We start from the raw sequence: 23,538 nt of genomic DNA on the forward strand, positions 1-23,538 counted from the left end.
TGAGGCCACTCCATTTATTAAACTGACCAGACTTCAACTATAGGTTTTTCTTCCTCTCCTCTTTTTGAAACAAAGTGTAATATTTGCAACACCCCAGTCCTGTGGCACCATTTCTGTATTAGCCATAGTCCACAAAAAAACTACAAGCATCTCTCTCTCTCTGTTAGACAGTGGTTTAAGACAAGTAGTTTATATGTTGAAGGCATCACTCCACATCAAGAATGGAGCAAGACAAGTAGGCAGACTTCCATCAGCTACCACAGCAGGTACAATGATTTATCCATTTTTATTCAGTCAGGTGTTATGAACATTGTTGGTTGTGTCAGCATTTATTGCCCATCCCAGAGCCTTTGAGATGATGATAGTGAATTGCCTTCTTGATTTGGTATAGATATATCCAGAATGTTGATAGGGAGTGCTAAAATTTTAACCCAATAGTACTGAAGGAATGCTAGTATATTTCCATGTTAGGATTGTGAGAGACTTGGAGGGGCATTTGCATGTGGTAGTATTCCCATTTATCTTTTGTCCTTGCTGTTGTAGATGCCTGTGGTTTTGGAAGGGGCCGTTGGCATCATTCTGTAGCACACCCTTGCTATCTAACCAACTGAACCAACTGGCCCCATCCTCTGTATCTAAGGGGGATTGCAACATGGTGGCCACCACCTCTGAAGGTTCTAAATTTACTTCCCTCACTCGAATCCATCCATTCCAGCCTGGTGGTTTCACCAGTATGGCTCTGTTTGTATTTCTTTATTCCTTTATCAACTGCTATATCATCCAGAATTCTAACAACATCATTGTTTACTGCAGCTTTTGTAAAGTTAATTTCCTGGTTAAACAGTGACGCAAAACAATGATAAAATACATTAGTGGTATGCTTACTGCTTCTACAGATAGATTTTGATTTCCAGTCACCCTCTGTTCTTGTGACAATTCTTCTACTTTTAATGTGCTTGCAGAAGAAGTTTGCATCTCTATTTTTGTTAACTATGAGTCTATTCTTGTACTTGTCTTTGGTTCTGTTATTTCTCTACACTTCTATATTAGGCCTTAAATTCTCTGTTGTATGTTCAAGTTGACCTTTGTCATAAAGATCTTATCTGCAGCATTCCACTCTAACTACAGCAATTTCAGGCTTTGGAAACCCTCTCTGTCATATATATGATGTGGAGGTGTCTGTGTTGGGCTGAAGGACAAAATTAAAAATCACACACTAGGTTGTAGTTCAACAGGTTTATTCAAAATGGCAAGCTTTCAAACCCCATCCCCCTGTGGAAAGGAGGGGTATAGGTGATGGACACCTTCTTGTCACTATCCCATTATGCTAGTGGCCAGGAAAGGTGGCAGATGACCCTTCCACTCGAGATCAATTGACAATCTCGTACAAGGAGGCTGCTTTCCAGTAGGCTCCATCAGGTGCAAGTCCTGAACAGGCAGTCTTTAGCTTATGTAAGCACACCCCCACCACCACCAGATGACAATGCAACATCAACACCACCTGCCCTAAGAAACCCATAACCCCTCCCCAACCGCTGGGCATTGGCTACCACTACCAATACCACTGTTTTGCTATTAACTCCAAGTGGTCTGGCAGCATCTGGCTGGGCAATGAGGAGGGTGTTAACCACCATCTTTAATTTAATGTCAACAAAACAGATTAGCTATAATGGGCAAAATGCAGCCATGCGTTCTGCTGCTAATAACTGTGGATTGTCCACTGTTTTGGCTGAGTGACAGACTTTTGCAATTTTCAATATATCTTTGCAACTACAGAACCAAAGTCTTACGAATTTTTAATATTGAATATAGCAAGTTAAGAAAAGCTACAGAACAAACGAGTATTTTTATGTCTTTAAAGTATTCCTCAAGTTGGCAATCCTGTTGAATCCATGGATTTTGATACAGTATCTGATCAACAGCTTCACAAGTTTATGGGAAATAGTGAAGTACAATACAAAGAAACTGTGCAAGTGTTTTTTTTTCTGGAGATAAACACATTTATAAATTTAAAATAAAGAACTACAATTGCAAGAGATCCAAAACAAAAATCAAAAATTGAGTGAATTTGACAGTATCTGTGAAGAAGATACTTGCATATTTGTATCTTAAGTTTCAGAGGAAGGTGCAGGCAAGTTTCAAATGGCATACATGTGGTGGTGGTGCCATGATTACCTTATGGAGCTAGTGTTGAGCAGGACAGCATAATAATACAAAGACCATGAGTTGAAATGAAATTGAACTTGGTTTAAACCAAATTCCTATGCATTTACAGACAACTTACCGTAGTATTGCCTCTGCATCGTTATAGCCGATTGGATGAACTGGAATTTTTGGAAGGCCAATACCTTCATCCAATCTAAATGCATATTCTGAAAACAAGAATGGACAATGAGGTATATGACAAAAACATTTTCTCTGGTAAAATCTGGTCAATACCATGCTAATTTTGAGTAAGTTGTATGCAGTAAATATTCTTAGGAACTGGTATGAAGTATTCATGTGAAATAATATAACCAGTGTGAATAATGTTAATGTTGTACTCTGTTATTGGACTGGATCGTCTAATGCTGATCAAGACACTTCATTACCTACATATTATTAAGTTAAAAATCTTCTTAATGATCATACAATTACCATGCTGAATAGTCATCTACAAGAATGCAAGGCTGTTGAAAATTTTCAAGGGAGACTTTTTTTTAAAATGCTTTGTCTGGATGTATCTTAATCTAAAACCACAGATTTTCATCATCATCTTTTTTTTGTCTGAGGTTATACTTCAGAATGAGCCAATAAAATGATTAAGAAAAGTTTTACCAATGTTCATTAGCATATTCAGAATAATCTTTGCACTATTTTGCTATGTATTATTTGCAACACAAATTCAATGTTTCCATACAATAACTAGATTTACCACCATGTATATCATACATATCCCTATTTCCTTTGAAAGTTACTATTCAATCCAACTCCACCACCTTTTCAGGCAAAGCATTTCAACTGTTACAGAATGCCACAATAAAAAAACACTCTTCAGACATCTTGACAAGTTACACCAGTGTACTCTGGTTCCCAAACAATTTCTTTCTAACTATGACAAAAACAACTTGATTTTGAACATCTTTATTAAATCTCACCTTAATTTTCATTGGTGCAAAGGCAGCATCTCTAGTTTCTCAAATCTAATCAATTAACTGTAAACCCCTTATCCCTGTTAACATTCAACCACATCTTCTCTCCAATCTCTCAAAGACTTTGACCGCCTTCCAAAAACATGAAACCTCAAATTGAACAAGTATTCAAACCAAGGGCTGTCAAGTAATTTACACAAGGATTTGCTTTTGCACTCCATGCCTCTATTTATAAAGCTGTGGAACATTTTTGTTTGGACCTTTCTTTAAATCAAGTTGGCATGCCCTTTCAAAGAGCTGTATATGTACAACCCTAGATTTAAGGAGAAAGTGAGGTCTGCAGATGATGGAGATCAGAGCTTCTTGGAGATGAATTTCTGCTGTGCTTTCTAAATTATCTCCAGATACATCTGCATTGCTACTCTACTGTTTTCCCTGCTAGGCGTCCCTTCAAAGGAACTCTGGCCAGCCCCTCCTGTCATGTCTTTGTAATTCCCTTTAATGGTTTGTAATACCTTTCCATCTGATTCCAGTTTCTCCCTCTCAAACTGCAGAATGAATTCTATCATATTACGGTCACGGCCCCTTAGGGTTTCTTTCACCTTAAGCTCACTGATCAAGTCTGCCTCAATACTTATCACCAAATCAGAATCGTCTGTTCCCTACAAAGCTCTACCACAAACTGTTCCAAAGAGCCATTTCTTTTCATGTGATTTGCTACCAACCTGCATATTAAAGTCCCCCATGATTATTGTAATAATGTCTTTCTTACATGCCTTTTCTAACTCCTGATTTATTTTCTTCCTCACATCCTGGTTACTGCTATATTTGATTTCATTCCTTATTAAGACAGCTCCATTCCCTCACCCAATCTGCCTGTCCTTTCAGTGGGATATCTATCCTTGTATATTGTGCTCTCAGCACTGATCCCTTTCCATCCACGTCTCTGTGATACCAACAACATCGTACCTGCTATTTTCAATCGGCACTGCAAACTTGTTTACCTTCTGTCATATAGTGCATCACACTGTCCTGCACTGACTATCACCCTTTGTGATAGTTGTCCCTTTATCTGTTTGTGCCTGAAGTTAGATTCTTGGCTGTTTCTATCTTCTCTGTCTTATTGCTTGTCATGGAAACTTTAGTAACCTCTGCCTAACCCTCTCTCTCTCTCTCTATAACCTTTTCTATAATTTTCCATGCAACTGAACAACCACAAACCCACTCCCGAACCCCCACCAATCCCCACTCCCACATTCAGTTTACAGCTCTAGGTATGTAGTGGGTACCAAGACTATAGAAGTTGGGAAGTTCTGTTTCAGTTGTACAGGACATTGGAGGGGCCGCACTTGGAGTACTGTGTTCAGTTTTGGTCATCTTGCTATGAAAAGAATATCATTAAATTGGAAACAATGCAGAAGAAATTTACAAGAATGTTGCCACAAGTCAAAGGTCTGAGTTATAGGGAGAGGTTGGACAAGCTAGGACTTTTTTCTTTAGAGCGTAGGAGACTGAAAGGGGAATCTTATACTAGTGTGTAAGATCATGAGAGGGAGGGATAGGATGAATGCACTCTGTCTTTTTCTCAGGGTTGGGGAATTGAGGAGGAGAGGGCATCAGTTTAAGGTTAGCAGTGAAAGAATGAAAGGAAATCTGAGGGGCAACCCTTTTACACAACCCTTTTATGCTTATGGAATGAACCGCCAGCAGAAGTGGCTGAGGCGGGTACATTAACGACCTTTAAAAGGTATTTGGACAAATATATGGATAGCAAAGATTTAGAAGGACATGGCCCAAGTGCAAAGATATGGGCCAAGTGCAAGGAAATGGTGTTAGCATGGATTTTGGTCAGCATGGACCAGTTTTGGCCAAAGGGCTTGTCTCTATGCTGTGGGAGTCTATGACTCTGATCTTAGCATGATTCAACTGGAACCAATCTGAAGAAATCATTTCAGAATCAATACAATTTTGAAAGATGATCATCAATGCATTGACTACTTCAGTAAACAGTTCCTTCACACTGTTGGGTCCCAGGGACCCCGACCAACTTTCAGTCTTTTAATTTCTCCAGTGCAACCTTCCTACTAATACAAATTTCCTTCATTTCAATTCTTTCCAGTCACTTGGATCTCCAATTCTGGAAGATTTCTTCTATCTTCCTCAATGTAAACAGGCATAAATTATCTGAAACAATTAATTGAATTGAAATGTTGACTTAATGTGGTGAAGTTCTTGTTTTAAATGTTGTTTGTCTTTGTGAGAGTGAAGTTCTTGAATAAGGATTTTGGAAACTGGACAGTGGAGGGATATTGGCAAAATGAATTAGTGGGCTACTGTGAAACTTAGTTATGAAAGCATCAAGAAACGGCATGGAAAATTGTTGCCCTATTTCCAAGGTAAAATTAATTTACATGTTGATTGGACAGTGTTACAGGAAACTATGAAGTTCTCTCATATTCTGTTGCTATTTGATAAAAGTAGTTTGTTTAAATTCTTCCATAAAAATACTGGCAATAATTACACTATGACTGTGCCCATATTTTCGTCTTGCACTATATATAATTAACTTTTCATTTGTTCAAGTCATTCCTCCAGACATCAAGCAAATTACACTGCTTAAAATAATTACATGTAGCAGTTCATTTTGTCTTACTCAAGAATACAGTTGCTTGCTCTAGAACATACCATTAGCTGGAAAGCCTGGGGTAAGAGGATCTCCAGCTCCATTCAGGTTTAATACATTTCCACGCTGGACACCACTTCCAGGAAGATTCCAGCCATCTGGATAAGGTTTCACCCCTGGTGCACAGTAATCAGCAGGGTCTGAGAAAAAGATGACTCCTTTAGCACCTGCTTTCATTGCATTCTTAACCTAGTGAATAGGAAGAATGATATATAAAGTTGAAAATCCAAGTTATGCTTAAAAAAAACTTTGGTTTATTTGTTCAATCACAGTTCACAACAGTTAAATAAAAACAAGGAATTAATCTAAAAGAAAGTGTTGTATGTGTCTCTGGTAGTTGGTCATGTTGGAGTTCTCTTGCTTTTTGTGATCAGAACACCCCTAGGTAATTTTCAATATTGTTTGCTAGATGCCAGTGTTGTAGGTTTACTAGAAAAGCTTGGCTCAAAATATAAAGTGGAAGCGAAGTGCTTGAGAAACTCAGCAGTTCTAGGAGCACCTTTAGAGGGAGAAACAAAGTTAACATTTTGGCTCCAATATAAGCCATCTTCCAACTCTTCTTCCAAGAGACTGTAGAGTGCCTTAGAAGAAAGAAATGAGACGTTATTCCTCCAGCTTGTGTTGAGCTTCGTTAGAACACTGTAGATAGGCCCAGGATAAAAATACTGGTATAGGGACCAAGGCGATTTATTGAAATGGTCAGCGACTGGAAGGTTTGGGTCATTCCTACGAGCAAAGCAGAGGTGTTCTGCAAAGCAATTACTCAGTCTGCATTTGGCCTCACCACTGCAAAGGAGACTGCATTGTTAACATTGAATATAGTATACTAGATTGAAAAAAGTATGTTTGGGGCTTTGGACAGTCATGACAGAGAAAACCTTACAGACTCTAGGACTAAATATTGAGTTACACATCTGCAGTTCATGACCTAATCTTCCTGGTGTCTGGTTGCCTTAATTCTCAGCAGAGATGACCCATTTTCCTTTTCACACTTTGATTTATAGCTGATGTTTCTCTTTCCACAGATACTGCCGGACCTATTGAGTCTCTATAGCATTTCTGTTTTTTTTATTCCAGATTTCCAAGTATCCACAGTTTTTGCTTTTATCTGTTGTATTCCATTATTGTGCGGGTTTTGTAAAGTACTAGGATTGCTGATAAAATCTGGAGTGGAGACTTATAAAAGACTCTTTCTTTGAAAGCTCTTCAGAATATGTATATTATTAGTCCTTTTCTGAAATAGTTGTGAACCATAATTAAAACTGTAGACAGTTTACATTCAACACTTAACATACTTCCTCCATATGTTACACAAAGCTCTCTGAAGGTGCTCTATAACCATTAAAGTTTATATTTGAAACTGGAAAATTTGATTAAGGCAGCTTTTCTCTCCCAAAGCAAAAAAAAATCTTTATTTGCTGATCATAGTATTGCTGCAGATACAGAATATTTCAAGTCAACATAAACAACATATTTGTACCTTGTTTCCTCGGAAGACTTTCCCATATCTAGCAATCACAATTTTTCCAGTGCAGTTGATACCCAATTCTCTTTCCAACTGAAAGAAGTCCTCGGTTCGAGCGTAGTTAACGTAAACTAAATCACCCTGCACAGAAATGTGATGGTACATCCAAATGAATCATGCAAATACTTCTTTTAATAACAGGTATTCACAGATAACATAATGAAGAATTAAATTTGAATTTGGCTTTGAATTTGAAGTAGTTTCTAAATTTGAAAATGACAAGTAATGAACTAAATTTAAAATAACCAAAAACAACAGCAATACATTACAATGCATTAAATGAAGAATAGCAACAAATTGAATTAGAGATGCTGTTTACTCAAAGTTTATCACTAACTTTATATTCATCCTAGTTTGTGGCAACTACAGCCACCTTCATGAGAACTGGAGACCAAAGATGTTCTGCTTTTTGAAGTTAAGAAAGCAGGACATTGTAACTAACAACATATCATGCTCATTAACATAGACAGCTACAAGGAAAAGAAAATCAGGTGAAGGAAATTTTCACACTGCCATAGCAAGGAATATGTTATTAAAATAAGACCAATTTCCACCTAGAGATGGACAAAGAATTGTACAATAAGGGTTTCAAAAAGAATCCTTGCAGAAGGTGCATGTCACATCCGTGCATGTCACATTTGTACACACTTCACGGCAATAGGTGGATCTGTAACTGCTAAAAACAAATTGAACAAATACCTGCCAAACTCTGAAATATATATATTTTTTGACACATTACATTTTGACAGTGAAAAATTTTCATTAAAGCCAAAGTATATTATGGTCAGGTTTGTCCCCAGCAAGAACAGTTTATTTCCTAAAGTGCCATTGATCTAGAGACACTGGGTTCATTTTCAACTGTTATCTGCATTTTTAGTTTGTAAAACAAATGACTGTCAAATATTAGGTGTCCTAGAACGGTCTGATGTTGCAGGAAAGTGCTATTATCACTAGACTATTAATCCAGAGATCTAGCTCCATTGAAACCTCTGTTTGAATCCTGTTGTGGCAGTTGGTAGAACGTGAAATTGACTTTGAACAAAAAATCTGCCTGTTGTGACTTTCAGAGGAGAAAGTGAGAACTGCAGATGCTGGAGAGCAGAATCAAAAAGTGCAGTGCTGGAAAAGCATAGCCAGTCAGGCAGCAATGGAGGGGCAGGAGAGTCGACAGCTCAAATTCAGGTTGGCCTACAAATGTACCTTTATTGGAGGCTGCGGTATGAAGATTGGTGTTCTGCAAAGGCAATTCCAGAAACAAATTTCCTCCAAAATGGCTTCTAAGTGTGGCTAGTAGTAATCCTTCTCTTTTCAATTGATACCTTGAAGTTTAACGTATGTTACGCAGTTGAAGGCACTATATCTTTAAAACAGAGTGAGTGCTATTCTGTACAGTCATATAACTAGATAGCAGTCTCAGAGTGTACAACAAAATTGAAAATATGTAACATTTTGCTGTGAAATAGTCACCTGTGTTGGTTGCTGTTTTGACAAGAATTCAAATTTAACCAGTTTATATTATGTCCCAAGATACTAAATTCCAATTGAGTTTGAATTTATTGCTTTGCCAATGTCAAACCAATGAGACAATCCGATGTTGGGGATATAAAAAAGGCAGTCATTTTGAAAATCAGACAGAGCAACTGCCATCAAACAGATCCAAGAAATCGGGAAACACTATCAAAGGTATCTTTTCATATGAAATATGTTCACAGTAAAAAGAAAGAAGGTGACCCAGGGAGATCTTCAGTTAGAAGACGACAGACACACAAAGTGACAACACTACATGGTTTTGAAATGAAGTTGATGTCATTTTAATAAGTAATTTTATTGAAACTATTTATTGTTATTGAGTTTGAGGCAGGTAATAAGCCATTAAGAGAAAGGGGGGCTTAGAATTGTGAATAGTTGTTGTTTAATGTTCACTTTTAACCCCTTACCCGGCAAAGATGAGTTAATTTGTCTTCACCCAATTTGTCTTTTTCAGAGTGCGACGAGTAAACTCATCCAAAACATATAATTTCAAAAACAGCCACAGACGAGTTTATATGTCAATTCTCAGCATTTCTGAGCCCTTCTCAGCTAGAAAGGAGTATACTTAGTGACTCATATATCTGGTAGCTGTGTCTCTTCCACCTCAGGCATTGCAAGAAGCTTCAACGCACCGCTTTTGGGCACACACTGTCATTTGATTTTTTCTGTTTTTTTTCACAAATTATGCCCAGATGTCGAGCTCAGAAGATGACAATGAGCATGAACCATCTATTAGAAGCTTGGATACATCAGATGAGAGTGCAAGCTCATCTGATAATGGCTATTCTCTCTCAAGTGAGGACGAAGAGGAGGAGGATGGATGAATTTGTTGTCGACATGTGGTGTCGGAAGAATGCGTGCTTCCTCCACCTCCACGCTTCCCATTCACTGGAATTCCTGGAATATCAATTGATCAAGACACAGCTGATATGACTCCTTTAGATTTTTTTAGTCTTTTATGTGACAACAGAATTATTAATCGAGTTGTGGACAAAACTAATCGCTTTGCTGAACAAACTGGAGAAAGAGATTGTATGTGGCACCCTGTAACAAAAGCAGAAATTTGTGTGTTTTTCGCCTTGAAAATGCTTGGGGATATTGTGAAAATGCCAGATCAAGAAACGAAGTGGTCGAAAGATGAACTACTTGAAAGACCAATTTTTTTTTGCCAAAAATGGTATCTTCAAATAAAATTTCAAGTAAAATATTGGAAATAGATAAAAACAAAATTTATTTCCATAATCAGTATTAAAAATATGATAAAAAACAATTTAAAAATTTGTCTGAAAATAAAACGTTTTCTCCAAAAAAAGTCGCCGGGGAAGGGGTTAAAGTTAAAGAATAAATTGATATTATTTTCTTTAAATAGAAAAATTTGGGAGTTCTCTGTCACAGATTATGAGGCGAGGTGAGCTGAGCTTTTCTGGGTGTTCGGTTTAATTAACAGAAGTGTTCATCTCCATGTCATAACACATGGTCATGTATTCTTCCACTCCACCCCTTCACCTTCAACACATTTCCAGCCCAGTAACATAGGAAGTTTCTTACTTGCACTTACTCTAAGTGCCCGGCAGAATGTCAGACCCAAATCACGGATCTCTCAAATTTTAAACTCTCTGTAACCATAATATTATATTCTTTTCTCTGTTCTATGATCCCAATGCGCTTTGTATCATATAATCTGCCTGTACTGCATGCAAAATAAAACTTTCACTGTATCTAGGTACAATAAAATCAAATCAAAAGTATCGTCGAGATTGGGCATATCGGTGCTGTGTCCTTGGAGCTAGAGGAGACTGTCAGGGAACATGATGGAGATGTATAAAATTATAAGGAGCAAAGACAGGGTAAACAGGAATAAATGTTTCTATTGGTATAGGGATCAATGATTCAGGACATTTATTTAAGGTAAGGAGCAGGAGATTCAGAGGGGATGCAGGTTCAAGAATGTGACTTCAAGATGCTGCTTTGCCTTCCTCATGCCAGGTCAAGGATGTCACTGAGCAGCTGCAGATAATCCTGAAGGAGATGGTGGTCTACTTTCCCTATTGAAGTAGTCCCTTTCAGGACCTCTTTGACATATGGATCAGTGACATCTCTCCTCTTGTCATCTCCATCACTAAGATTTTCAGTGCAAAATCTTAACGACCAGGCTAGACCCCCTCAAAATATTTCAAGGAAGTAGCCCGGGCCCTAAATTTGATAGCTTTTTTAATCAGATGTAAAGTGGATATTCCAGGAAAGATGGCCAAACCACTTAGTTTCAAACAAACCAGAATTTATTTCCAAGATTGCCAAATGAAACACAAACAAGAACAGAATACTGAATTACTTAACCTATCCAAAAACCCAACAGATCATGCCAACTTAAATGATGCTGTTCCCAATACTTGCAACAATCCCCATAAACATCCTTGGCACAAAAGATAAAATCAAACATGGGGTCTTACAGTGGAGGTGCCAGAGAGAGAGAGAGAGAGAGAGAGAGGAAGTTGAGCATGGACTTGCTTCTTTGGGTCCAACAGCTTTGAAACTGCCTGACTGCTTTCAATGAATAGTCGGGCTGCTAAAAAAAAAATCTGACAAAAGCTGAGCTGAAAGAACTGGCAACTCCCTTTGCATTGTACAAGAGATTTTTTTTAAACCTAAAAGCCTTTTACCTGAGGTAGCATCTGTTAGCTATAATCAAACTAGTCCCAAAGCCCATGCAAGCCTGGACTTTTCGGAACCTATACTTTTAAGACCTCCTGAAACAAAAAAGGGCAACATAACCTTGCTAAAGGAGTGGCATCATCACACATGGAACCTCCTCAAATTCCTTGTTTACAACTGCAGCTAAATATTCAGCAGCCTCCTGTATTCCATTATGGTAGCCTTTTGTAATCAATTGCAGCTTCCTTAAAAAGCAACAAAGTCTTTAAGAACACAAAACTGGCTGCATTGTGTGATTTTGTAGCTACTGCTGAGTAGCTTTATAATCTCAGGAATAGCCAGCAGCTGGTAGCACAACCCTACCTGATGTTCAGATGAGTAAGGTCCATCTCTACGTCGTGGCATGGGCAGATCATGTATCATGAGTCTACAAATACAGTGACCAATTGATAGCTTTAGGTAGTCTCAAAGGACAAACATCTAATGAGGTGCTGGACAATAAATGAAGCACTGTGGTCAATAGATGTGAAGCTGGAAGTGCACAGCAGGCCAGACAGCAGCCAAGGAGCAGGAAAAGTCAATGTTTCAGGCCAAAACCCTTTGTCTGAATTGTTTCCTTCATTCCCAGTGGCAGTATCAAAGGCATTTGATCCACCCAAAAATAATCTTGATCCCCATTTTCCACTGTAACAGCGTACTGGCATTGATGTAAAATAATGCCATGGGACAACATAAACTACCTGGGATGGGTTAACTTTTCAGCTGACCTGTGCAGAGCAAATGTTTTATTATTGTCCACAGATGTTTCAGCTACCAGTAAGAAATATCTAACAATACACATACAGAGTTTTGTTTCTTTGGAATTCATAGAATCACGGAATCCCTACAGTGTGGAAACAGGCCATTATGCCAACAAGTCCACACCAACACTTTGAAGAGTAACCCACCCAGACCCATTCTCCTACCTTATTATTCTACATTTACCTCTGACTAAGGCACGTAACCTACACATTCCTGATCACTATGGACAACTTAGCATGGCCAATTCACCTAACTTGCACATCTTTAAATTGGTGCTCTTGTAATGGAAAATTAAATTGTCTCAAACATTCATATAATATAAAGACAGTATTAATACTTTCCCAAAGTTCTTGAAAATATTTACATGTTTTAAACATTGAATAATATATGGCATGTCAGAAATTGTTTCCTATTGGAACTGGTAACATTTAACTGTCAATACCTAGAAATATATTTTTCAGGAAGCCTCTCTAAATATGCACAGCACAATTAATTCTTTGTTGTTTGTGACCATCATTGTAATAATCATTAGACCATGAACTCTCCTATTTTCTGAAACAATCAGAACTAGAAGGGTCTGCATAATTCGTTCACGATACATTCTAATCCAAAGTGCATTTACAAATGAAAAGACATACTTAACCTGAAGAAGGAATGAAAGTATGTCACTTTGTCTCAGGGTTAATAAAGGTCAAGTGATTTTCTTTTGCATGCATCCATTCATATTTTTATTTCTACTTCTTTGGCTGCTTCTGGCTATAGGGAAATGCATTGGAACAGAGAGGGAAGATTTCCAGATAAATCTGTCTTCACTTTCAATACCACCAGCCTCCTGGATGTTACAACTTACCAGAAACTGAAGTAGACTAGACATATAGACACACAAGAGCAAGTCAGAGGATAGCAGTACTATAGCGAGAAACTGACTTTGACTCCCCAAAGACTGTTCACTATTTACAAAGCACATTCCTCATTTTTCTGCATAGGTGCAGCTCTAACAACACTCAAGAAGTTTGCTACCACCCAGGACAAAGCGGCCTGCTTGTTTGGCACCACACCTACAAAACATTCATTCCATCCACCAGTGGCACACAATAACAGCAGTGTGTACCATCTAAGAGACACAAAAATTCACTGTGGCTCCCAAGCCAACATAGCTAGTGCAGGAGTCTTTGTGGCTATTCCCATTTCAAACAGGTCTGCTGTTTTGGAAAATGTAAGGGGTGATGGATTCTCAGGGGAACATTGCACAAACAGGCAAGTTTCTGGTATTGAGACTGGCTCTAATGCAACGAGGGGTACGTCAGGTTCCAAAAGATCAATTGTGTTAGGGGATTCTCTAGTCTGAGGTACAGACAGATGTTTCTGTGGCCAGCAGCGAAAAGTCAGAATGGTGTGTTGCTTCCCTGATGCCTAGATCAAGGAGGTCTCAGAGAGGGTGAGAATGTTCTCACAGGGGGGAGGGGCCAGCAAGAGCCCATTGTCCATATCGGAACCAACGACATAGAAAGGGAAGAGGTTGAGATTCTGAAAGGAGATTACAGAGAGTTGGCAGGAATTTAAAAAGGAGGTCCTCGAGAGTAGTAATATCTGGATACTCCCGGTGCTATGAGCTAGTGAGGGGAGGAATAGGAGGATAGTGCAGATGAATGCATGGCTGAGGAGCCCGTGTATGGGAGAAGGATGCATATTTTTGGATCATTGGAATCTCTTTTGGGGTAGAAGTGACGTGTACAGGAAGGACGAATTGCATCTAAATTGGAAGGGGACTAATATACTGGCAGGGAGATTTGCAAGGGGCCAAACAGGAAAGGCAGATGAACTCAGGGCATGGTTAGGAACATGGGACTGGGATATCATAGCAATTACAGAAACGTGGCTCAGGAATGGGCAAGACTGGCAGATTAATGTTCCAGGATACAAATGCTACAGGAAGGATAGAAAGGGAGGCAAGAGAGGAGGGGAGTGGTGTTTTTGACAAGGGATAACATTGCAGCTGTGATGAGGGAGGACATTCCTGGAAATACATACAGGGAAGTTATTTGGGTGGAACTGAGAAATAAGAAAGGGATGATCATCTTCTTGAGATTGTATTACAGACCTCCTAATAGTCAGGGGGAAATTCAGAAACAAACTTGTAAGGAGATCTCAGCTATCTGTAAGAATAATAGGGTGGTTATGGTAGGGGATTTTAACTTTCCAAACAAAAGCTGGGACTGCCATGGTGATAAGGGTTTAGATGGAGAGGAATTTGTTATATGTGTACGAGAAAATTTTCTGATTCAGTATGTGGATGTACCTATGAGAGAAGGTGCAAAACTTGACCTCCTCTTGGGAAGTAAGGCAGAGCAGGTGACTGAGGTGTCAGTGGGGGGGCATTTTGGGGCCAGCGACCATAATTCTATTATATTTAAAATAATGATGGAAAAGAATAGACCGGATCTAAAAGTTAAAGTTCTAAACTGGAGAAAGGCCAATTTTGACAGTGTTAGGCAAGAACTTTCGAAAGCTGATTGGGGGTAGACGTTTGCAGGTAAAGGGGCGGCTGGAAAATGGGAAGCCTTCAGAAAGGAGATAACAAGAATCCAGAGAAAGTATATTCCTGTCAGGGTGAAAGGAAAGGCTGGTAGGTATAGGGAATGCTGAATGACTAAAGAAATTGAGGGTTTGGTTCAGAAAAAGAAGGAAGCATATGTAAGGTAGAGACAGGATAGAATGAGTGAATCCTGAGAAGAGTATAAAGGAGAGGGTAATCAGGACGGCAAAAAGGGAACATGAGATAGCTTTGGTAAATAGAATTAAGGAGAATCCAAAGGGTTTTTACAAATATATTAAGGACAAAAGTATAACTAGGGAGAGAATAGCCTGATATTACACTCATCACTTCCATTAAAAGAAAATTCTGGCCCTTACGGAAGAAGACCAGGACTATTCCTGCAGAGATGCCAAAGGATCCATGCCCTGGCAAATCAGTAGTTTTTATTCTGTATCCACTTTGCTTTTCATAATAATCCTGCTGTCGGTGTTGTTATGGACTAGGCCAGACCACTCAAAACTTTCTTAAGCAGGCAGCCTCAGACAATAACTTTGCAATTTGTTTCGGCAAGTGTACATTGAAAATTATCCGGAATAAGTTAGCTAGGCTGACTACTAAATTTTAAAACAGACAAAATCTGATTCACAAATTTACACAATGAAACACAAAGAACAAAATAAAAAACCTCTAGAGAACTCAGCCTATCCAACTAGACTTAATTATGCTGTTCCGAATATACGCGACAGTCCCAATAAGCAGCCTCCCTTTAAAAGCCACTCTAAATGGAATACATGCTTACAGGTTGAAGTTGAAGGGCAGAAAAGAGGGAGTTTTCACACAGCTCCTTGTTGAACTTCCCAATTCAAGACCGAACTAAAACTGCTCAGCCCAGCTAAAGAGCTGACCACTCCCCATTCATTATACAGGTCACTTCTAAAACATGACCACTTTGGCCTGAAGTTTCATCTGTTTACATATGAACAAAAGGCCTCTCAAAACCCTTTTCATCTCTGTACCAAACCATACGGATCAGAGCCTGTCCTTGTTTATTGTCCCACTGAAAAAAATCAAGGCCAGAGTCTCCTTGAACCAAGGAATAGCTTTTAGAAAAAAACAAGGGACTTGCTTTGTGACAGTATCATTCTTCATGTACCACTTCTAACTATGGGCTATGAAGCCTTCTCTCACTTTTGTCTTGCAGGTGTCACCATACCTGCTCACCATTATCACAGTGAAACAGCAGGCTCTCACAGAAGCAAAATAAAAACTGAACAAACTGCTGTAAATCAGAAACAAAAACAGAAGTTGCAGTAAATGTGAAGAGAAATAAAGTTAACGTTTCGGGTTCAGTGACCCTTCCTTAGAACTGTTCTAAGAAGCAGAAGCAACCTCCTCAACTTCTGAAGCTGGGTGTACCAAGGTCTCAGAGGGAGAATTGTCTAAGCAATAGCTTAGACACCAACACCTCAGTTGCAACTTTAGGCTTAGGAAATGTGGGACCACAATCTGCTGTGCACTTCACTGTGACACTCCACAGCTAGGCAAGGATGAAATTTTCCAGGTCACTGGTACTTGGAAAATTGTTGCAGGCAGGAGAAGACTCTCTCGTGTTGGTAATCAAGAAAACAGCTCTACTTATTGTAAACAAGCATATTCTTTAACAATTGGCAAACAAAAATGGATTTCTCAAGACTACTGTGAAACATAAGCTATATCCCTTTAGAATCCCAAACTGAGACACATTAATTCACTCACAAGTAAGACATTTCAGCTACAATCTGACTAGTGTATTGAATAGCTGTAGCAAAACATTCTAATTTTTATACACCATTCCCTTTGAAATAAACGTTAATACTCACTTTGCCTTCAGTATTACCTGCTGAAGGAGAGTCAGTGACCTAGGAATATTATCATTGGTGCATTAATCCAAAGACTCAGGTAATGCCTTGAGGACCCAGATTCAAATTCTACTATGGCAGATGATGGCATTTGAATTCAATCTTTTCAAACAACTGGAATTAAGAGTCTAGTGATGACCATGAAACCACTGATAATTGTCAGAAAACTCATAGTTCACTCAAGTCCTTTATGGAAGGAAATCTGCCATCCTTATCTGGTCTGGCCTATATGGGACTCCGGACACAGCAACTTGGTTGACTCTTAACTGCCTTCTGGGCAATAAACGCAATGCCCACATTCCATGAATGAACAAAAGAAAAATATGCATGCTAATTTTTATGAAATATGCACGAGACCCTTCTATTCTATAGTTTTCTGAAGTCTTTCTCCATTTAAATAATATTCAGCTCCTCATACCAATTTAATTAAAAACTTAAACTAAATTTCTTTTTTATTCCCAGGATATGCTCATTTTTCATTCCTATCATTTTGACCTTAACCAATAGTCTTTCACATGGAAAATGGCTTATGCTGTTTAGAAATTGTGATGCACCTTACCACAGCATTTTTCAAAGTCCATTTGACAGAGATTTTTCAAATTAATTTCAGGTCCTCAGAGCCATAAGTTGCAGCTGAGGTTGATCACTGACCAAAATTATGGCCTGGGTCCTCTGTGATTCAGAATGGTGAATGTGAACTGAAGCAAATGAGTTGTGTCAGGATCCTGCAGAACCCCTGACACACAGGCATGTACCATAATTACCTGGGAAGTTTAAAACTCTGATGGGCTGATGTTTCCTGTTCCAAACACTACACGAATGTTTTACCCTGATTTCGGAGCTGGAAATTTGAGCTAGATGCATGCTGCATATCCAGAAATGGATAACCATAGTATATATTACCATAAAAATACAATACAGTTTAATCATCGGTGTAACTTCAGAAATCAACTCACTACATTCCACACATAGCCTCAAAGATCTCAGCCGCACTATCAAATTAATTCTAATAACCCCTTGATTCAACAAGAACTCCCTCATCACTCGTATGTCACAATTCACTATATCCCAAACTATCCTGACTAGTCCCTGACTAAAGCTGTCTTCATCCTTAACGTGAACCAAACCATTTATTTTCTGACCCTAGTCAAGAGCACCCCAACCAACCAAACAGCTGCCCCTGATATAACCAGATTGTCCAGCCTCTCCAGTATGACTCACCTATCCTCTGATCTGACTATCTCCAACATCCCTAAGGTGAAAACACCTCCCTTGACCTGAGCCAACTACTCCACCGCCTGACACAAAACTGACTACTTTCCTTGATGAAAGACAGTACTGAAGACAGGCTGGACACAACTAACAGCTTTCAGAGATATTAGCATCAAAATTCAATATCATGTGATATAGGTTTGAAGGTAACAATGTTGGAAGCAAATCAACACAGCACCTAAATCTTGTTTTTTAAATTTATTCATTTTTAAGATGTTAATATCACTAGTAAAGCTGGCATTTATTGCTCAGTTCTAATGGCTCTCGAGAGTAGTAATTAGCTTAAACGGTGTAGATGTATCTACAATATTGTAAAGAAGGGAGTTCTAGAGTTTGACTCAATGACTGTGTCAGAATGGTGATGTATTTCCTGTGAGGATCGCATGTAACTTGCAGATGGTGTTTTTCCTATGTATCCAATTCCATTATCCTTCTACATGACAGAAGCCCCCTGCAATGGTCTACTGCAGAATGCCTTTGGAGAGACACTGTGATGTCCATCTTTTTAACTTGGTTTGTTACTTTTTCTGGCCTATGGTTATACTATGTATAGCTGTAATGTAACCTTTTTCTTCATTTCTCTACTCTGTAACTAAGGATTGAACCTTTGTACCTAAGATGGCGCTGTAAGCAGCAACTTATAAACTTTTCACTGTAATCATTTGAGTACACGTGACAATAAAGCTATTTCAATTCAATTCAGCTGTAAATTTGAAGCAACTTTGGTGTTGGCTTATTTATTTTAGGTTGAAAGGCCCAATAACATTTTAAAAAACATGCATGCAATATTAGACTTGCTTCAATTTTAAGTATGAGAAATTGACTCATTAAACTAAATTTCAAATATTTTTCCCCAGGGGATTCTCACTATATTCAATCAGCTATGACATCTTTACATTTGAGGGATGAGGAAACAATTTGTTTCTGAAACATAATTCTGGTTGAGTCAAGTGGCAAATCTTTGGAAAGTATACTAGCGATGGAATTATGGAATGTTCATAAGATTTGCAAACTGAGCAATGCTTAACTCATTAGATACAGGAGAAGAGATTCATTCACATAAGACTTATTGCAATTTTTCTGGGAGCAGTTCATGACAGCATTTTTCAGCGGTATTACATATCGTAGCTGGACGTGGTGCAATGCAAATGAATTCTTTTCCTAGAACTTCCACACAGAGATGAACTTACCATTGGTATGCCAGCTGGCGAATAGGCATTAAAGGGCGTGATATGGTCTTCTACATTTTCATAACCAGGAGGTAGCGGTTCAAAGAAAGATGTATTGAAGATCTGAAGGTAAAGTAAACATTTTGTTAATTTTGTGTATTTAATTATTAGAGAGCTTCTGTTACTTTGATATTTTACAAAATTAAAATTGTGGTTTTGTTACATCTTTTCAGTTTTTTTATCTGACTCCTGCCTATCTCACAGCTAAAGCAACTTAAGTCTTGTGTAATGGTTTAAAAAAACCTCCAAATTGCACGAGGTGGAGATTCTAAATATGATAACATCTCAAGTCTGACTTCAACCTACTTCCACCATCAATATCTAGATTGAATACAGCAGGACATAGTATAGGCAGCCAACCTGCTCCCAGCAGGATGGGCTACTCACTTAAATGTGGTAAAAGGAGGTTGCAGCATTATTTTAAATTCCTTGCAGATTGAAGCCCAGAGTTTACAGGTTTTGTTAAACTACGAAAATCAAAGGAGGCAAAGCAAGTTTTGGAGTGAGGCGAGTACCTTCCTGCAATACACAGAGATGAGGATAAGAAGTGCTTTCCCACAGGCTACTAAGCTACTTACTCCCCCACCTCTGAAATCTAAAGGTTTCAAATCATGATTTGTTGAAGTTGGAGATCAGGCTTCCTCACTCAGCATTAACAGCTAAAAGTGCCTTATCTATGGATGCAGCCTCTTACTGAGTGCTCCCCACCAAACAGGCTGACATCTGGGCAGGGATATCATTTTTTAAAGTCTGTGTATACTGTAGAGTCAAAATACTATAGGTTTTGGAGAGTAAATAACTTTAGTTGAAGTTACAAATAATAAAGTATTTATTTTAAGGCTGACTTATGTGATATTTTGGAATTGATCATTAGCATAGAATCCCTACAGTGCAGAAACAGGCAATTCAGCCCGTTGAATCCAAACTGACTCTCTAAAGAGCATCCCATTCAGACCTAGCTCCCAACCCTACCAAAATCCCACATTTACCTTGGCCATCCAACCTGCACATCTTTGAACTGTTGGAGGAAATTGGAGCACCCAGAGGAAATCCACGCAGACATAGGGAGAACGTGCAAACTTCATACAGATAAGGCTGGAATCGAGCCATGTCTAAGACATTGTAAGGCAGCAGTGCTAACTACTGAATCATGATGATGCCTGATATTAGCTATTTCAACATTCTTTCAGATAGCGTTTTCCAGACCAAGGTTCAACATACATGGACAAAAGTCCACAGAATATCCAGGAGATTGCACTCATGGGGGACAGCAACCACAGAAAACTTGCTCCCACAAGAATGGAAGAAAATGGTGATCAACTGCTCCTCCAATTACAGGCTGGTTCCATGCTTGCTGCAGACAGGCTCCACATTGAAGCAAATGCTGGCAGTAAGGGATTAGATTAGATTAGATTACTTACAGTGTGGAAACAGGCCCTTCGGCCCAACAAGTCCACACCGACCCGCCGAAGCGCAACCCACCCATACCCCTACATTTACCCCTTGCCTAACACTACAGGCAATTTAGCACGGCCAATTCACCTGACCCGCACATCTTTGGACTGTGGGAGGAAACCGGAGCACCCGGAGGAAACCCACGCAGACACGGGGAGAACTTGCAAACTCCACACAGTCAGTCGCCTGAGTCGGGAATTGAACCCGGGTCTCAGGCGCTGTGAGGCCACAGTGCTAACCACTGTGCCACCGTGCCTCCCAAGGGAGTTGTCAGTAGATTGTCTGCCAGTTGAGAATTGATCGAGAGCTTGAGGATGAGAGGGAGATAATTATTGCTGCCTGCAGCGGAGGCTGGCAGGGCGTAAGATGGATCTTTGCTTCAATGGCCTTGTGCTGAGGCCACAAAGGTCTTTTGCCACATCCAGGAGTTCTGTCGGTCAAGTATAGATTGGAGTATCTGCTAGGCAAAACCAGGAGAATGAGTCTACAAGAGAACTGTTAGGAAAGAGGGAGATTACAAGGGGACAGCGAGATTGAAACTGCAAAAAAGTGATAGCAGTTTCAAACGTTTCCACAAAGGAATGTTCAGCTAACTGGGACGGAAGTAACTGAGGTAATGAATTCCTTTCAAATGAATGGGGAATGTGTATATTAAGGTGTATTTATTATTAAGCTACTATACTTGGAAAAAATGCAGTGGCTCCTATTATAATGAACACACTTCAATTTTAACTTTGAGATTGAAATCAGATGTAGTAAACAGGGTTGTAACTGCTAAGTCAATGTGTTGCAGCTTTGTGCATGTGTGATAAAAATGGATTAGCTCTGAACACACTAATGTATGGAAGAGTGATGGTTGTTTGCGTAGAATTATTTGTCAGTTATTTTGAAAAATGCCTATGCATTTTGACTTAAAATTTAATGCAAACCTATTACCTATTGAGGATGCTGATGAATTATTCTATTTCTGCTTCTGAATGCAAATATTCTTTAAGTCAACACAAATTTAGAGGCACTGTTACTGCATGACTGCAGTGCCTAGCAAATAAGCTAAAAAGAATGAGAAAGTAGCCTTGGCAAACCAACAAGCAACCCTCAAGAAAATCTCAAAAGGAATTTTTTCATTTAAAAAAGAATGGCTCTGGTCTAGATCACAGCAGCTCATTGCAAAATAAAAATAATCTATTTCTCTTTCACTCACTGATTTATATCTTGTATTATTTGTTATGTCCACACTGCTGGTCACAGGCCTGCAGTCCAAAAAGCAAACCTCCACCACCACCCTCTGTCTCCCTCACATTCGTTCCAATTTTGTGTCCAAATGGCTAACCCTTCCTGGATTCCATGTGATCTAACCTTACTAACCAGACTACCAGGCAGAACCTTGTCAAATACCTTGCTGAAGTCCATATAGACAATATCCACCAGTCTACCTTCATCAATCTTCGTGGTTGACTTTTAAAAAAACTCAATAAAATTAGTAAGACACAACTTCCCATGCTCAAAGCCATGTTGTCAATTCCTAATCAGTTCTCACCTTTCAAAATACATTTATGTCCTGTATCTTAGGATTTCCTCCAACAATTTACCCACCACAGATATCCGGCTCACTAGACCATAGTTCCCTAGTTTTTCCTTAGGATCTTTCTTAAATAAAGGCACCACTTAAAGGTGCCACCCTCTATTTTTTTCTCAACATGGTTGTTTACAGGATGACCTAAAACTTAACATTGGTGCTAACCAAAAACTGATGAACCAATCTTCCATATTAATGCTGTGATGCCGGGTCTGAGGCAGAGACCCTGTCCTTTAGACTTTTCGTCAAGGTAATTTACTTCTGGCTGCCACAGCTCTTAGCACTGATGGTTCCAAATGTTAGGTTGTCATGAGCTTTGACGATCCCAAGGGGTTTTGGGGTACCTTTGGAAATATTCATTCTATTTCAAAAAGCATCTTGTTATTCCTGCCGGAGATAAGTAGTCTAGTCCACTACCAGTTGAAATTCAAAAGGATATTCGTGTGATATCTTGGTGCCATTTTGTAACATTATGAATACCCAATTGATTATGAATGTCAAAATAAAGTGGCTTTCTTTACAAAACATTATAATCACATGGTCATTATGAAATTACTTTCAATATCATGAACAGTGTTAGTTACAATATCTTTTCTGGATTTATAACATTTATTCTATCAGTCTGTTTTCCTTAAGACAGAAAATGCCTCACTTTTTGAAATGTTTTATTTGGGTGTGTAAGTGTTATGATTTTATGGTAGAGAAACTTTCATATATTTAGGAGTAGAGTTACTTTAGTCTGCTTAATATGGCTGAAAACATATTTTCGAGTATCTTACCATTTATAATGATGGTTATTAGAAGACTAATCACAGTGATATGGAAAGAGTCAGGGGTATAACCAAATCAAGGAAGGCCAGAGAGAGAGCTGGGGACAAGTTGGAGATATGCTTTTGAAAATGAAATGTTAGCCAGGAGGCTGCAGAGACACAGAGGTACTAATCGCTGGGATTTATACTAGGCCTCAGTATAAAAAATATCTCCCGACACACAGGGAAAAACAGCTTGTGAACTGAGAATGATTGGAGTCCAGGTCCTGCTTGGTATCAACCATATTCCTTGGAAAAAGTGAGTAAGGTGAGTACAGAAGCCTTATTTGGACAAGAGGCAATGAGGTAATACTAACTAGCTCCTTGGTCTGGAGCCAATAAGTTATGCAGATATGCCTCAGCCAACAGGAAAAAGGCACCACAACTTGAGAAAGATAAGGCAAGAGGTTAAAAGATGATCCTTGAGGCTTACAGGCAGCA

General features: G+C 38.9%; 1 protein-coding gene across 1 annotated transcript in view; it reads right to left on the reverse strand.

Annotated features, from left to right (window-relative positions):
• naalad2 (N-acetylated alpha-linked acidic dipeptidase 2) overlaps window positions 1–23,538 on the reverse strand; it is a 144,898-nt gene that overhangs the window by 91,982 nt on the left and 29,378 nt on the right. Inside the window, exons 4-7 of the mRNA XM_060825962.1 lie at window positions 19,219–19,320; window positions 7,295–7,420; window positions 5,817–6,003; window positions 2,285–2,372 (exon numbers count right to left, since the gene is read on the reverse strand). Of these exons, the coding sequence (XP_060681945.1) occupies window positions 2,285–2,372; window positions 5,817–6,003; window positions 7,295–7,420; window positions 19,219–19,320 (503 nt within the window). The remainder of the gene's footprint in view (window positions 1–2,284; window positions 2,373–5,816; window positions 6,004–7,294; window positions 7,421–19,218; window positions 19,321–23,538) is intronic.

Source organism: Hemiscyllium ocellatum, chromosome 6 (genome assembly GCF_020745735.1).
Source record: "Hemiscyllium ocellatum isolate sHemOce1 chromosome 6, sHemOce1.pat.X.cur, whole genome shotgun sequence".
In the NCBI taxonomy this organism is placed as follows: domain Eukaryota; kingdom Metazoa; phylum Chordata; class Chondrichthyes; order Orectolobiformes; family Hemiscylliidae; genus Hemiscyllium; species Hemiscyllium ocellatum.